Source organism: Schistocerca serialis, chromosome 1, assembly GCF_023864345.2.
Source record: "Schistocerca serialis cubense isolate TAMUIC-IGC-003099 chromosome 1, iqSchSeri2.2, whole genome shotgun sequence".
Taxonomy (NCBI): Eukaryota; Metazoa; Arthropoda; class Insecta; order Orthoptera; family Acrididae; genus Schistocerca; species Schistocerca serialis.
The window spans coordinates 867,960,283-867,975,402 of NC_064638.1; the positions used below are offsets into that span (position 1 = coordinate 867,960,283).

The 15,120-nt window shown below is 46.1% G+C and overlaps 1 protein-coding gene across 1 annotated transcript in view; it reads right to left on the reverse strand.

The window, feature by feature from the left end:
* The window catches only part of LOC126441271 (probable cytochrome P450 49a1), a 133,732-nt gene that overhangs the window by 25,175 nt on the left and 93,437 nt on the right, over nt 1-15,120 (reverse strand). The window contains exons 9-10 of the mRNA XM_050090680.1: nt 11,418-11,587; nt 2,714-2,792 (exon numbers count right to left, since the gene is read on the reverse strand). Coding sequence (XP_049946637.1) covers nt 2,714-2,792; nt 11,418-11,587 — 249 coding nt within the window. The remainder of the gene's footprint in view (nt 1-2,713; nt 2,793-11,417; nt 11,588-15,120) is intronic.

Here is a 15,120-nt window from a genome sequence, read left to right on the forward strand (position 1 = left end):
ACTATTCTGGAGTATTGCTGTGCGGTGTGGGATCCGCATCAGGTGGGACTGACAGATGACATCGAAAAAGTACAAAGAAGGGCAGCTCGTTTTATATTATTGCGAAATAGGGGAGATAGTGTCACAGATGTGATACGTGAATTGGAGTGTCAATCACTAAAACAAAGGCGTTTTTAGTTGCGACGGAATCTTCTCAGGAAATTTCAATCACCAGTTTTCTCCTCCGATTGCGAAAACATTCTGTTGGCACCCACCTACATAGGGAGAAATGATCATCACGATAAAATGAGAGAAATCAGGGCTCGCACAGAAAAATTTAAGTGCTCGTTTTTTCCGCATGCCGTTCGAAAGTGGAACGGTAGAGAGACAGCTTGAAGGTGGTTCATTGAACCCTCTGTCAGGCACTTTATTGTGAATAGCAGAGTAATCACGTAGATGTAGAAAAGTAGCAAGTCTAACGTCTATTCATTGGTGTAGAAGCCTGAATGTAAGCAGAAATGACCTACAGGTACATACGTATTCTTTTAAAATAATTTATACGCAGTAATAAGCATTATCATGGAATATACACTCCTGGAAATGGAAAAAAGAACACATTGACACCGGTGTGTCAGACCCACCATACTTGCTCCGGACACTGCGAGAGGGCTGTACAAGCAATGATCACACGCACGGCACAGCGGACACACCAGGAACCGCGGTGTTGGCCGTCGAATGGCGCTAGCTGCGCAGCATTTGTGCACCGCCGCCGTCAGTGTCAGTCAGTTTGCCGTGGCATACGGAGCTCCATCGCAGTCTTTAACACTGGTAGCATGCCGCGACAGCGTGGACGTGAACCGTATGTGCAGTTGACGGACTTTGAGCGAGGGCGTATAGTGGGCATGCGGGAGGCCGGGTGGACGTACCGCCGAATTGCTCAAGACGTGGGGCGTGAGGTCTCCACAGTACATCGATGTTGTCGCCAGTGGTCGGCGGAAGGTGCACGTGCCCGTCGACCTGGGACCGGACCGCAGCGACGCACGAATGCACGCCAAGACCGTAGGATCCTACGCAGTGCCGTAGGGGACCGCACCGCCACTTCCCAGCAAATTAGGGACACTGTTGCTCCTGGGGTATCGGCGAAGACCATTCGCAACCGTCTCCATGAAGCTGGGCTACGGTCCCGCACACCGTTAGGCCGTCTTCCGCTCACGCCCCAACATCGTGCAGCCCGCCTCCAGTGGTGTCGCGACAGGCGTGAATGGAGGGACGAATGGAGACGTGTCGTCTTCAGCGATGAGAGTCGCTTCTGCCTTGGTGCCAATGATGGTCGTATGCGTGTTTGGCGCCGTGCAGGTGAGCGCCACAATCAGGACTGCATACGACCGAGGCACACAGGGCCAACACCCGGCATCATGGTGTGGGGAGCGATCGCCTACACTGGCCGTACACCACTGGTGATCGTCGAGGGGACACTGAATAGTGCACGGTACATCCAAACCGTCATCGAACCCATCGTTCTACCATTCCTAGACCGGCAAGGGAACTTGCTGTTCCAACAGGACAATGCACATCCGCATGTATCCCGTGCCACCCAACGTGCTCTAGAAGGTGTAAGTCAACTACCCTGGCCAGCAAGATCTCCGGATCTGTCCCCCATTGAGCATGTTTGGGACTGGATGAAGCGTCGTCTCACGCGGTCTGCACGTCCAGCACGAACGCTGGTCCAACTGAGGCGCCAGGTGGAAATGGCATGGCAAGCCGTTCCACAGGACTACATCCAGCATCTCTACGATCGTCTCCATGGGAGAATAGCAGCCTGCATTGCTGCGAAAGGTGGATATACACTGTACTAGTGCCGACATTGTGCATGCTCTGTTGCCTGTGTCTATGTGCCTGTGGTTCTGTCAGTGTGATCATGTGATGTATCTGACCCCAGGAATGTGTCAATAAAGTTTCCCCTTCCTGGGACAATGAATTCACGGTGTTCTTATTTCAATTTCCAGGAGTGTAAATTCGAAGAGTCGTTACTTAGAGCAGGGAATGAGCCTCGTTTCGGGAAAAGGGATACTAGTTGCAAGAATCTGAAGCAGAAATGACTTACCGACAGACAACGCAGTTTCTGCTAATTCTGCAGTGCAGATAAGAAAACAGTCGAAAGGCTTCATACAACGACGCAGCGTGGCATGAGCGTGTTTACAGCACAATAGCTTAGCGTGTTTACGACACAACAGCCGATAATGGCCGACCTGCGTTTCAGTTTTAGAATATTTTTCAGATTCTTTTGCGAAGAGTTTCAACCTCAGAATTAACAATCATTATATCACTGCACTCGTCTTTTCAGGTGCTTTCGGATGCTGTTAAGAAAGTATATCATTCTACTTCAGCATCTCGATCGATACTAGAGTTAAAATTCTTTATTACGCACCAAAGTACTTGCTTCTTAGCGTACTATCATCTACCAAAAACCTCGTTTTGATACCCGAAACCGATCACGAAATAAAAGGGGTTTACGTCTTACGTGACTCACCCTGTGTAAGTGCGATTCCTCGATTTCTGTGAATCGTTTGCGTTAAAATGGCATACTAAGCGTTTACGCGGAGTGGAAGGACTACTTTAGTCGACAACTGCAACAAGACTTCTGTATAAATGGTACCCCGATACGAAGTTTTTATTCTGATCCTGCAGCTGTGCGTAGCAGCAAATTTGACTTTTGGCATAGTTGATACCTTACCCCTTTAGGTATGTGGAAATCTTCGATCACAGCATCAGACTGTAGACATCTGCCATTTCCGATTATAACTGGATACATTCTGAAAAAAAAAAAGAATATATACCTCTGTAAGTGACATAACGTATTCTTTTAAAATATACTTAGTAATCAGCATTATCGTGGAATATAAATTCGAAGAGTTTCGGATGACAGTCGTTACTTAGAACAGGGAATGAGTCCGTTTCGGGAAATGTGATACCAGTTGCAAGAATCTGAAGAAATTTAAGCCACTGATAGAAGCTAAAGCGATCCAAACAGAAGATCATCAGAATGTTTCTTGGATTCGGACGATCAAATAAGTTTCGAGTGCCTAAGATAACATTGTTGGCTACGGTAATAGAATAACACAAAGAAAACTGAGAGGACAGGAGACGATAGAGCTAGGCTTTCAGTGACGGTTAGAAACGAAGACATAGGCGTAAGTTTCGATTTTAAAGAGGTAGAAAAATTTGGAAATTTGTGGCAAGGTCTTTTGGGACCAAACTGCTGAGGTCATCGGTCCCTAAGCCTACACACTACTTAATCTAACTTAAACTAAGTTACGCTATGGACAACACACACACCCAAAAAAAATAAAAACTTCAGACGTGATATGCACAAACTTATACTAAGAATCCATTGCCGCTAATTAGTATAAGAAAAAAGGATGGCTACAGTCGAGAGTCCTGTCAACATACTTTTCGTTCCAGGTCGATAAAGTAGAATAAAATGTTAAGAATTCCATGGATAACGGGGGTGAATTAGACGGGCAATTTGTACTCCACGGTTGTGTTGATTACTGTGAAAAGCGCCTCCATGTCAAATTATAGCGATTTGAATGATTTCATTGTAATAAGAATTATAATCTTCCAGTAATTTGGGTATCCAGCGTCATGTTTCACTGTCAGTGTTGTTCTCTTCTCTCTCTCTCTCTTTATATATATATATATATATATATATATATATATATATATATATATAGGGTGAGTCGCGTAAGACGTAACACCCCCATTATAACGGGGACGATTGCACGAATCGACAAGCGGTTGTAATGTCCCCACAGAAAATACCCTCTACCACGCACCAATTAATCATTTTCAATCAAACCATCCACATTCATTCACTTTGGAAAAGTTATCTGATCTGATTTTCTCGTAATATATGCGGCGACAGCTCGACGACGCCAAAGTATTTTCTAGTGCGTTTATTCTTTGAAATAACAGAGATGCATATATGCATTCTCCATGGTTGTTAGAGTGGTAACTAGGACAGCTTCTGGAGTATCTGTTGAGGGATTGACGTGTTTCTGAGAGATACATATTCTGCTTTTCTTCTCACTAAAGCGAGCCAATTACCATTTGTGCCACTAGCGGTTTGTTTGAAGAGAAGAGACTGTAAAAGGAAAATAAGATCTGGACATGTAATGGAGATGGATTTAATACACCATTTCCTCCATAAATAAGGTTTGTGACTTTTTTGTTCTGGAGTGAAGGAACGAATGAGTTTTTTCTGAATCATTTGATGATCACGTTGGCCCTGTAATTAGTGGGGAAGTTTCAGCTGTGTCGAAGAGAGCCTGCATTCACTGAGTCTGTGTTAAATCGACCAAAAAGGCTTCGTACACATCTGGAATTCGCAATCTTTCGTAAAAGGAACAAATTGTCCAAACGATTGATTCTCCCGAGTGACTGCAGTGTTTAACAGTAATAATAAATGTAAAGATCTCTTACAGCAAGCCAGCCGCTGTTTACCAAGACGAAGGACTCCACCAAAGATCCTATTTGGCTGATTTCACGTAATGAAATATTATGTTAAAAACTGTACACAGATAAAGGAGGGAAAGAGAGAGAGCGAATGAAAATAGAGATAATACTAATAATCCTCCATTAGTCTAATTTTTCGCCTGTCTTATCACAGATCAGCCAAGAACTGGGAGGGCCTTACTTTACTGTATAGATTTATGTGTGAAGGTGAAGGGATCTTAAAGGCAACAGATACACGTCTGTACAGACAAACATTACACAGAGATAGCAGCTAGCTGCATTCATGATCTATTCTTAGATAAAGAGACGGCAACTTATTATCCGAACATTAAAATGTTAAACGGTGTTTGGCGAATCATAGCCGACTATGGGGCACATACTTTGGTACATGCACAATAATCACAACGTTTATATTGACCGAAATAATGAGGCAAGTACATGTTTTTTAAATGGGACGCTGTACTTTTTTTACCATCATTCGAACGCTCTGGAAAAGACGCGTACAGTGAAGTAACGCATGTTGCTATTGTGATTCAAACTTCGCTTAAAGGGCGCTGGGAAATATTGTGCGATTGGAGGTCGAGGCGGTCGGAAGCGGCTGCAGACTGCAAACACGCCTCGCGCGAACCCCAGGCCGAGTTGCCGTGCTCTATGCATGCAGCATGCACGGCCTACGCTACGTAGGTACATCCTCATCCGCCCTCTTTTAAGCAAAGTTTGAATCACAATAGCAACATGCGTTACGTCACTATACGCATCTTTTTCAGAGCGTTCGAATGATGGTAAAAGAAAAGTATAGCGTCCCATTTAAAAAACGTATACTTCCCTCATTATCTGGGACAATATAAACGTTGTGATTATTGTGCATGTACCAACGTATGTGCCCCATAGTCCGCTATGATTCGCCGAAAACCGCACGCCGATACGTGCAATCGCCCCCGGAATAAAGGAGGTGTTACGTCTTACGCGACTCACCCTGTATATATATACTGAAAAGTCAAAACATAATGATTGTTTCCAATCCCCATCGCGACGTTGGATGCCGCCTGGTGGCGTCGCGGGCACGTGACGCTGTAACAGTAAGCGGTGCAAACACCGACGGGGGATCACCCTACCAAAGGTATGGGCTACAAATGGGCAAATCGACTGAGATAAGAGACTTTGATAAAGTGCAGATTATTATTAAGCAGGGACTGTGAACTAGTATGTAGAAAACTGTGAAGCTGGTCGCATGTTCACGTGCAACTGTCGTGAGCATCTACGGAAGGAGGTAGAGGGACCGTGGAACTACCACTAGACGTTAAATGGTTGGACGTCCACGACTCTTCACAGAACGTATGATTCGGAGGCTTGAGTGCTCTGTAAAGTGGGATAGATGGTGATCTGTGGCATCTCTGTCAAGAAAGCACAGTGCTGGTGTACGTACAAGTGTTTCGGAGCATACGGTTCATCGTACATTGTTGAACATGGATCTCCACAGCAGACCACCGCTATGTGTTCACATGTTGACCCAGCGATATCGTCAGTTACGATTATAGTAGGCACGGTAGCATCGGGAATCGACCGTCGACCAATGGATACGTTTCGGCTCGTCGCGGGAATCACATTTTTGCTACACTAAGTCGACGGTCGTCTCCAAAGACGCTGTCATCTAGGTGAAGGGAAGTTCCATAAGTGCAGTGCGCCACGGATGCAGGCTGGTGGGAGCAATATTATGCTATGGGAAACATTCTCCTGCTCTTGCATGGGACCTGTGGTAGTAATCGAAGAAACACTGACAGCAGCGAACCATCTGCATCCCTTGCCCGTCCGGCTAGCCGCGCGGTCTAACGCGCTGCTTCCCGAGTGGAAAGGCACGAATCCGCCCGGCGGATTAGTGTCGAGTTTCGGTGTGTCAGCCAGTCTGTGGATGGTTTCTAAGGCGGCTTCCCATCTACCTCGGCGAATGTGGGCTGGTTCCCCTAATTCCGCATCAGCTACACAGTGTCGGCGATTACTGCACAAACACTGTTTCCACATACGCGTACAGCATAATTACTCTACCACGCAAACATTTAGGATTACACTCGTCTGGTATGAGACATTCAAGGGGGTGTCCGTTGGGGGCCGAACCGCACAAGAACCCTGGTTTCAGTGTGGGGCAGCGGTGGGGAGGGTGGACTGCTGTGCCCTGTTGTGGGGTTGTCAACCACTGAGGGCTATGGCAGGACGAAGCCTCTCCGTCGTTTCTAGGTCCCCAGTTTAATACATACATACTTCTGTATCCCTTCATGCTTGAAGACTTCCCCGACAGCGATGCCATCTTTCAGCAGCTTAATTGTCCTTGTCTCGGAGTTAGGACCATGCAACAGTGGTTTGAGGAGCATTATAATGAACTCACGTTGATGCCTCGGTGGTCAAATTTGGCTATTGTAAATCCTGTGGAACCCATTTGGGCCGTTATATCATCGACAAAAGTGGAAAGATAAGAAAGATAAAACTATATTCAAAACAATAGCTGTCGCCGTTGCCTCGCAAGATGTAGGTCGAAGAAGAAATGGAGGATGTGAATGAAAACAAATGGTGAAAGTATGCAGTGGGACCGGATACAAGGGCTTAGGTTTGTACATGCTCCTTCAGAATAATGCCTGGAAAGCTACGTTACGAGAGAGGGATGTTAGACAGATGCGGATCGTATTTATTGTGCGAATTACGACTGCTGGTCTGGTGCACTGACCAACGTGAGTAATAGATTTGGTCTGTTTTACAGGCTCATTTATGCGAATTCTGTGCTTGTTCACCGTTTTTCATATAAAAACAGACCACACAAAACGAACAGACCACAATACTGAGGTATACCGAAAAGATTTTACGTTTCTAATGAAACGACAGTACTCGAAAGAGATTTTTAATTTTTATCTTTAACTTTGAGACGCACGCATTCTGGTGCGTCTAACGTATCTTCCGCGTGGCGCTAGTAGTGCAACAGTGACCTCTGTAGTCAAACTCGTAAGCTTCGAAAACATCTACATAATTTTAGGTCAATCCACCAGACATGTTACATGAGCTCTCAGTTCGGAATTATTACTGTTGTTGCTAGGGCCACCTTAGAATCTGTTGGTCCAGGTTACTCACATTAACACAACGTAAAGTCGACTAAAATGATATATCTCCCACAATGACTCTTGTCTGAAACTCCCTGGTAGATTAAAACTGCGTTCTGGTCCGGGACAGCTCAGTCAGTAGAGCATTTGCTTCTGAAAGGTAACGTTCAGTTATGTCAGTGAAGGGAAAGGAGTTGGAAGAACAGTTGAACGGAATGGATAGTGTCTTGAAAAGAAATTACAAGATGAACATAAAAAAAAGTAAAACAAGGTTAGTGGAGTGTAGTCGAATTAAATCAAGCGATGCTGTGGGAATTAGATTATGAAGTGAGACACTAAAAGTAGTAGATGAGTTTTGCCGTTTGGACAGCAAAATAACTGATGATGACCGAAGAATATAGAATGTAGACTGGCAAAAGTAAGAAGTATTTCTGTAAAAAAAGAATTGGTTAACTTTCATACACATTATAAAAATGTACGTACGTATATGTGTATGTTTCACATCTCCACCTAAAACACTGGACCCATTTCAACCAAAATTAGTACACATATCCATTACTGTCAGGCAACAATCCCTGTGCTGTGGCGGTATGAACCACCTACCTACCATAGTTCAGGAGATATGACGTTATAAACATTAAGATGCGTCAAAAATTGCTGCACCATGCTTGACGCCTAAATCTGTTGCTTCTCTGCTTCTAACTCTATTTGCAACACATTCTGCAGACAGTATCTACAAATACCGTCGAATGTACCTAGATAAGTATATCATTGTACGACACATAGTACGGGACATATAACGTCATAAACACTGAGATGCGTGAAAAAATGCCACATCATGGGTGACGTTTTAATTTATTGTCTTTATTTCTAAAACTACTCGCAACGAATTTCGCAGACAGGGACGTACAGGAAGAGGTGGAGGTGGGAATGGACAGAGAAAGGAAAAAGGATGAGATGGACACAGACAATGGGGAGGAGGAGATGGACAGACGGAGGGGGAAGAGGAGATGGACAGAGGGAGAAGGAGGAAATGGACTAACAAGATTGAAGTACATACCTGGGCGATTCTGGGTACTCAGTTAGTCTAATATACACACATTAAAAAAAGTTTTGCATCACCTTGGTGCCGATAGTTCCGGAACTCTTACAGAAAATTGGAGTAGAGATCTACATGAACATCATTTCCACCCTTTTTATTGCTCATGAAAACCACATATTGCATATTGTACCACCATACAGCGAGACCTTCTGAGGTGGTGGTCCGGATTGCTGCACACATCGGTACCTCTAATACCCAGTAGCACGTTCTCTTGCATTGATGCGTGCCTGTATTCGCTGTGGCATACTATCCACAAGTTCATCAAAGCACTGTTGGTCCAGATTGTCCCACTCCTCAACGGCGATTCGTCGTAGATCCCTCAGAGTGGTTGGTGGGTCACGTTGAGTGGTTGGTGGATCACGTCGTCCATAAACAGCCCTTTTCAATCTATCCTAGAGATATTCGATAGGATTCATGTCTGGAGAACATGCTGGCCACTCTAGTTGAGCGATGTCGTTATCCTGAAGGAAGTCATTCACAGGATGCGAACGATGAGGTCGCGAATTGTCGTCCATGAAGACGAATGCCTCGGCAATATGCTGCCGATATGGTTGCAGTATCAGTCGGAGGATGGCATTCACTTACAGCGCCTTTTATGACCACCAGCGGTATACTTCGGCTCCACATAATGCCACCCCAAAACAACAGGGAATCTCTACTTGCTGCACTCGCTGGAAAGTGCGTATAAGGCGTTCAGCCTGACCAGGTTGCCTCCAAACACCTCTCTGACGATTGTCTGGTCGAAGGCAAATGCAACACTCGTCGGCGAAGAGAACGTGACGCCAATCCTGAGCAGTCCATTCGGCATGTTGTTGGACCCATCCGAACAGCGCTGCATGGTGTCAGGGTTGCAAAGGTGGACCTCACCATGGATGTTGGGAGTGAAGCTGCGCATCATGCAGCCTATTGCGCACAGTTTGAGTCCTGTGGCTGCACGAAAAGTATTATTCAACACGGTGGCGTTTCTCTCAGGATTCCTCCGAGCCGTAATCCATACGTAGCGGTCATGCGCTGCAGTAGTAGCCCTTGGACCATCTGAGCATGTCATCGACAGTTCCTGTCTCTCTGTATCTCCTCCATGTCCGAACAACTTCACTCCGATACGCCTAGACGCTTCCCTGGTTGAGAGCCCTTCCTGGCATAAAGTAAAAATTCGGACGCGATCGAATCGCGGTATTGACCGTTTAGGCATGGTTTAACTACAGACAACAACCGCAATGTACCTTCTTCCTGGTGAAATGACTGGAACTGATCTTCTGTAGGACCCCCTCCGTCTAACAGGCTCTGGTCGTGCATGGCTGTTTACATCTTTGAGCGGGTTTAGTGACATCTCTGAACAGTCAAAGGGATTGTGTCTGTGATACAATATCGACAGTCAACGTCTATCTTCAGGAGTTCTGGGAACAGGAGCGATTCAAAACTTTTTTGATATGTGTAAGTTTAAGTATTCGGAAGTTTTTTTATGACATTGTTTGTCTGGAGTGTAGCCATGTCTGAAAGAGAATCACGGACAGTAAATGTGATGGTAAAGTAGAGTGCTGGAGATCAGCATTAGTAGATCCAATAAATGATGTGGAGGTACTGCATCGAATTGGGGATAAGAGAAGATTATGGCACAACTTGACTGAAAGAAGCGGTCGGTTGACAGGACACAACTGGGGATACCAAGAAGTGGTTAACTCTGTAATTTTTTTGTTGGAGCGGTTGGGGGCGAAGGGTAAAAATTGTACAGCTACCAAGGCTTGACTTCAGTAACAAGTTCAAGTGGATGTAGGTTACAGTAGTTAATGAGAAATGAAGAAGCTTGCTCAGCACAGCCGGCCGGGGTGGCCGAGCGGTTATAGGCGCTACAGTCTGGAATCGCCCCACCGCTACAGTCGCAGGTTCGAATCCTGCCTCGGGCATGGATGTGTGTGATGTCCTTAGATTAGTTAGGTTGAAGTAATCCTACGTGTAGGGGACTGATGACCTCAGAAATTAAGTCCCATTTTTTTTTTTTTTTTTTTTTTTTTGCACAGCACAGACTAGGGTGGTGAGGCGCATCAAACCAATGTTCAGACAGGAGACCACGACAGCAGTATCAACAAAAACTGTTTCTCATCGGTGAATACGCACGAGAATGTACATAATTTGGTCCCAGAATGCACTGCTGTTGCGTAGCACTTGCATCTTGTAACCAGACACACGGAGTGGGAAGAAACACTGCGTGAGGTGCTGGACTCATTTTCATGTGGAACGACGTTCAAATTTACCATCCGGCCGTCCTGATGTACATTTTCCATCGTTTCTCAAAATCACTGAGACGAATGCCGAGCTGGCTGCATCCTTGCCTATGCCTTCCACGCCTTCAACAGTGCTGCTTCTCTACTGACCTGGTCGTCAAGAACCTAACTTTATCCTTCTTTCTGAAAGCACCATCGTAGCTCAATAGGATACAGGTGTCCAGTGCTCGCGGTCTTCCGGTTACCATCGCTGCCTCCGGATAGCGGACTCCCAGGTACGATTCACAGACGATTTCCTTCGCTTGGAGAATGGGTGTTTATGTCGTCCTAATCATTTCATCTCAGATTCATCACAAAAGACTCGCAGTTCAGATAAAAAGACTTGCACCAGGTGACCAGACAGCTCGAGGTGGCTTTCCAGGCCAATAATGCCATATGATAATTTGATTTCGGAACACTGCAACAGTTCAGGGCAGGGAGCTACACTAGGTGGGGGAGGCGGGGAGAGGCGATTACCTGAGCGTCTCCTTGATGCAGGCCTTGAGGTAGGGCAGCCCCTCGAGGTGTGCGGCGGAGAGTGGTGAGCGCGGCGTGGGCAGCGCGCGCCGCAGCTCCTGCAGCAGCGCCGCCTGCTTCTCCGGGTTGCGGGACAGCTGGTACAGCGTCGACGCCGCCGCCACGGACGTCTGCACACGCAGCCCACGAGGACAACATTGAGAAAGAAGAAAGACGAGCTCTCACGTCACTAAATGAACATCACGTGACATTTCAAGAGGTGAAGTCGTCTCCTCACTTACTTCCGTCAAGTGGCGATTTCTTACAAGTGCAGACAGTTCTTGTAGCGACTAAGCGAAGTTAATTTTTTCGGTATTATAATAGAACTGTGATGAACTGACTATATTTACCTTCTGATAGTTTAATTTTTGTGATATACACTACTGGCCATTAAAATTGCTACACCACGAAGATGACGTGCTACAGACGCGAAATTTAACCGACAGGAAGATGCTGTGATATGCAAATGATTAGCGTTCCAGAACATTCACACAAGGTTGGCGCCGGTGGCGACACCTACAACGTGCTGATGTGAGGAAAGTTTCCAACCGATTTCTCATACACAAACAGCAGTTCATCGGCGTTGCCTGGTGAAACGTTGTTGTGATGCCTCGTGTAAGGAGGAGAAATGCGTACCATCACGTTTCCGACTTTGATAAAGGTCGGATTGTAGCCTATCGCGATTGCGGTTTATCGTATCGCGACATTGCTGCTCGCGTTGGTTGAGATCCAAAGACTGTTAACAGAATAGGGAATCGGTGGGCTCAAGAGGGTAATACGGAACGCCGTGCTGGATCCCAACGGCCTCGTATCACTAGATGTTGAGATGACAGGGATCTTACCCACATCGCTGTAAAGGACCGTGCAGCCACGTCTCGATCCCTGAGTCAACAGATGGAGACGTTTGCAAGACAACAACCATCTGCACGAACAGTTCCACGACCTCTGCAGCAGCACGGACTATCAGCTCGGAGACCGTGGCTGCGGTTACCCTTGACGCTGCATAACAGACAGGAGCGCCTGCGATGGTGTACTCGACGACGAACCTGGGTGCACGAATGGCAAAACGTCATTTTTTCGGATGAATCCATGTTCTGTTTACAGCATCATGATGGTCGCATCCGTGTTTGGTGACATCGCGGTGAACGCACATTGGAAGCGTGTATTCGTCATCGCCATATTGGCGTGTCACCCGGCGTGATGGTATGGGGTGCCATTGGTTACACGTCTCGGTCACCTATTGTTCGCATTGACGGCACTTTGAACAGTGAACGTTACATTTCAGATGTGTTACGAGCCGTGGCTCTACCCCTCATTCGATCTCTGCGAAACCCTACATTTCAGCAGAATATTGCACGTTGCAGGTCCTGTACGCGCCTTTCTGGATACAGAGAATGTTCGACTGCTGCCCTGGCCAGCACATTCTCCAGATCTCTCACCAATTGATAACGTCTGGCCAATGGTGGCCGAGCAACTGTCTCGTCGCAATACGCCAGTCACTACTCTTGATGAACTGTGGTATCGTGTTGAAGCTGCATGGGCAGCTGTACCTGTACACGCCATCCGAGCTCTGTTTCACTCAGTGCCCAGGCGTATCAAGGCCGTTATTACGGCCAGAGGTGGTTGTTCTGCGTACTGATATCTCAGGATCCATGCACCCAAATTGCGTGAAAATGTAATCACATGTTAGGTCTAGTGTAATATATTTGTCCAATGAATACCCGTTTATCATCTGCATTTCTTCTTAGTGTAGCAATTTTAATGGCCAATAGCGTAGGATCATAAACTGATATATTACAGTTTGCCGCTGTAGAGTACCGTAAGTAAGCGTAGACTACGGTAGTTTTCCTAGTTCTTTGGGTCAGTTAAGGTCGTACATGTGGTACTTGCATGTTGTATGTGTTGTATACCTATCGGTTGTTACCTCATAACGATAGATTTCTTTACATATGTAATCAGTGTATTACTACATCCTCTACAAACTGAAAGCAGTGAACCGTCAACAAACTGAGTGAGGATATAAACTGACGAAAAAAAAATTACAGCACCAAGAAATAATTAACGCAGAATAATGAAATTGCGGGAAGTCATTTGTCTGGGTAACATATTTAAGTGATTAACATTGCAAAATCACAGGTTAATGTCAGCGCAAGATAAGTCATTCCAAATGTGGAATGTTGGTTCACTAATAACGAGTTAACCACCAGAATGTTCAATGCAAGCATGCAAACATGCATTTATTGTGCTGTACAGGTGCCGGATGTCAGTTTGTGGGATGCAGTTTCATTCCTGTTGCGCTTGGTGGGCCAGTACACGGGGGTTATTGCTGTTTGTGGATGACGCTGGAGTTGTCTGGTGATGTCCCACATGTGGTCGACTGGAGACAGATCTGTGATCTCGATTGGAGACAGATCTGGTGATCGAGCAGGCCAAGCCACCATGTCAGCACTTTGGAGAGCATGTTGGGTTACAACAGTGGTATGTTGGCGAGCGTTATCTTGTCGCAAAACACCTCCTGGAATGGTGTTCATCAATGCTAACTCAACAGGTCGAACACCAGATTCACGTACAGTTTTGTAGTCAGGGTGCTAGGGACAACCATGAGACTGCTCCTGCTGTCATATAAAATCGCACAATAGCTCCAGGTGTAGGTCCAGTGTGTCTAGCACACAGGCAGATTAGTTCCAGGTCCTCAGTTGGCTTTCTTCTAACGAACACGGAGGCAGAACCGGCTTTCATTTGTGTAGTGTGCCAAAACAACTGAACCGTAGTTATGGAAGAGCGCAACTCTAATTACTATCGATATTTTGGTAAGCCAGTTAGTGTGCCTTGACTTCAGGTGTCTATTGTGTTTTCACCCTGCCCTCCTATGAGCTCTCGCTTGACGCCAGTGAAGTTGCAAATGTCGGTGGTTTGGGATCGATGGAATACTCGGTGCAGGACATCTGGCTTGGAGTTGTCTTTGAAGTAACCGATTTGTAACAGTTCGTTGTGTCACTATCGTGGCAACTGTTGCTCAGATTACTGCTGTAGATACAGTACGATGTGACAGAGCCAAATGCCAAACACGGTGGTCTTCCCTCTCGGTAGTGCCACGTGGTCGTCCGGGGCCCGGGTCAAAAGTAAACCTGATTTACATCCTCATAGTGGCGCTACTAGCGCCACTCTCATGCGACTGGCACGAAATTGGAACAGACATCATCTATCAGATGTAGAAACATGCCTACCAACTTTCGGTTACGCGCACAACTCCTTCTTGGTGTTGCGATTTTTTGTTCCGTCACTGTATAAGAGGCCAGGTAACATTGGGAACATTTTTGTTCTGCATGTTATCAGTAGGGGAACAAGGGGGGTGCCAGGCCACTCTGCATTGTTGCCAAGTATATTTATCTTCTCAAATTCTGACTTGATCACCAAAGCCGCCCAACACATACTATTACTTCACTATTCGGTTGTCTAGAGGACATCAAAGTTCGCTCTTACAGATCCATACACTCCAATTTTCAAATGATCGTTTTAGATTGTGAGGGGAGAGAAGCGCTGGGATGTGTGTGGACGGTGTGTGTGTGAACTGGCTCTCGGCTGTTCTGACAACGGACGTGAAGGTGGAGGTGTGTCGCATATAGGCCGGCAAGCAATGGAAAGCGGCCTTAACATGTGTGTT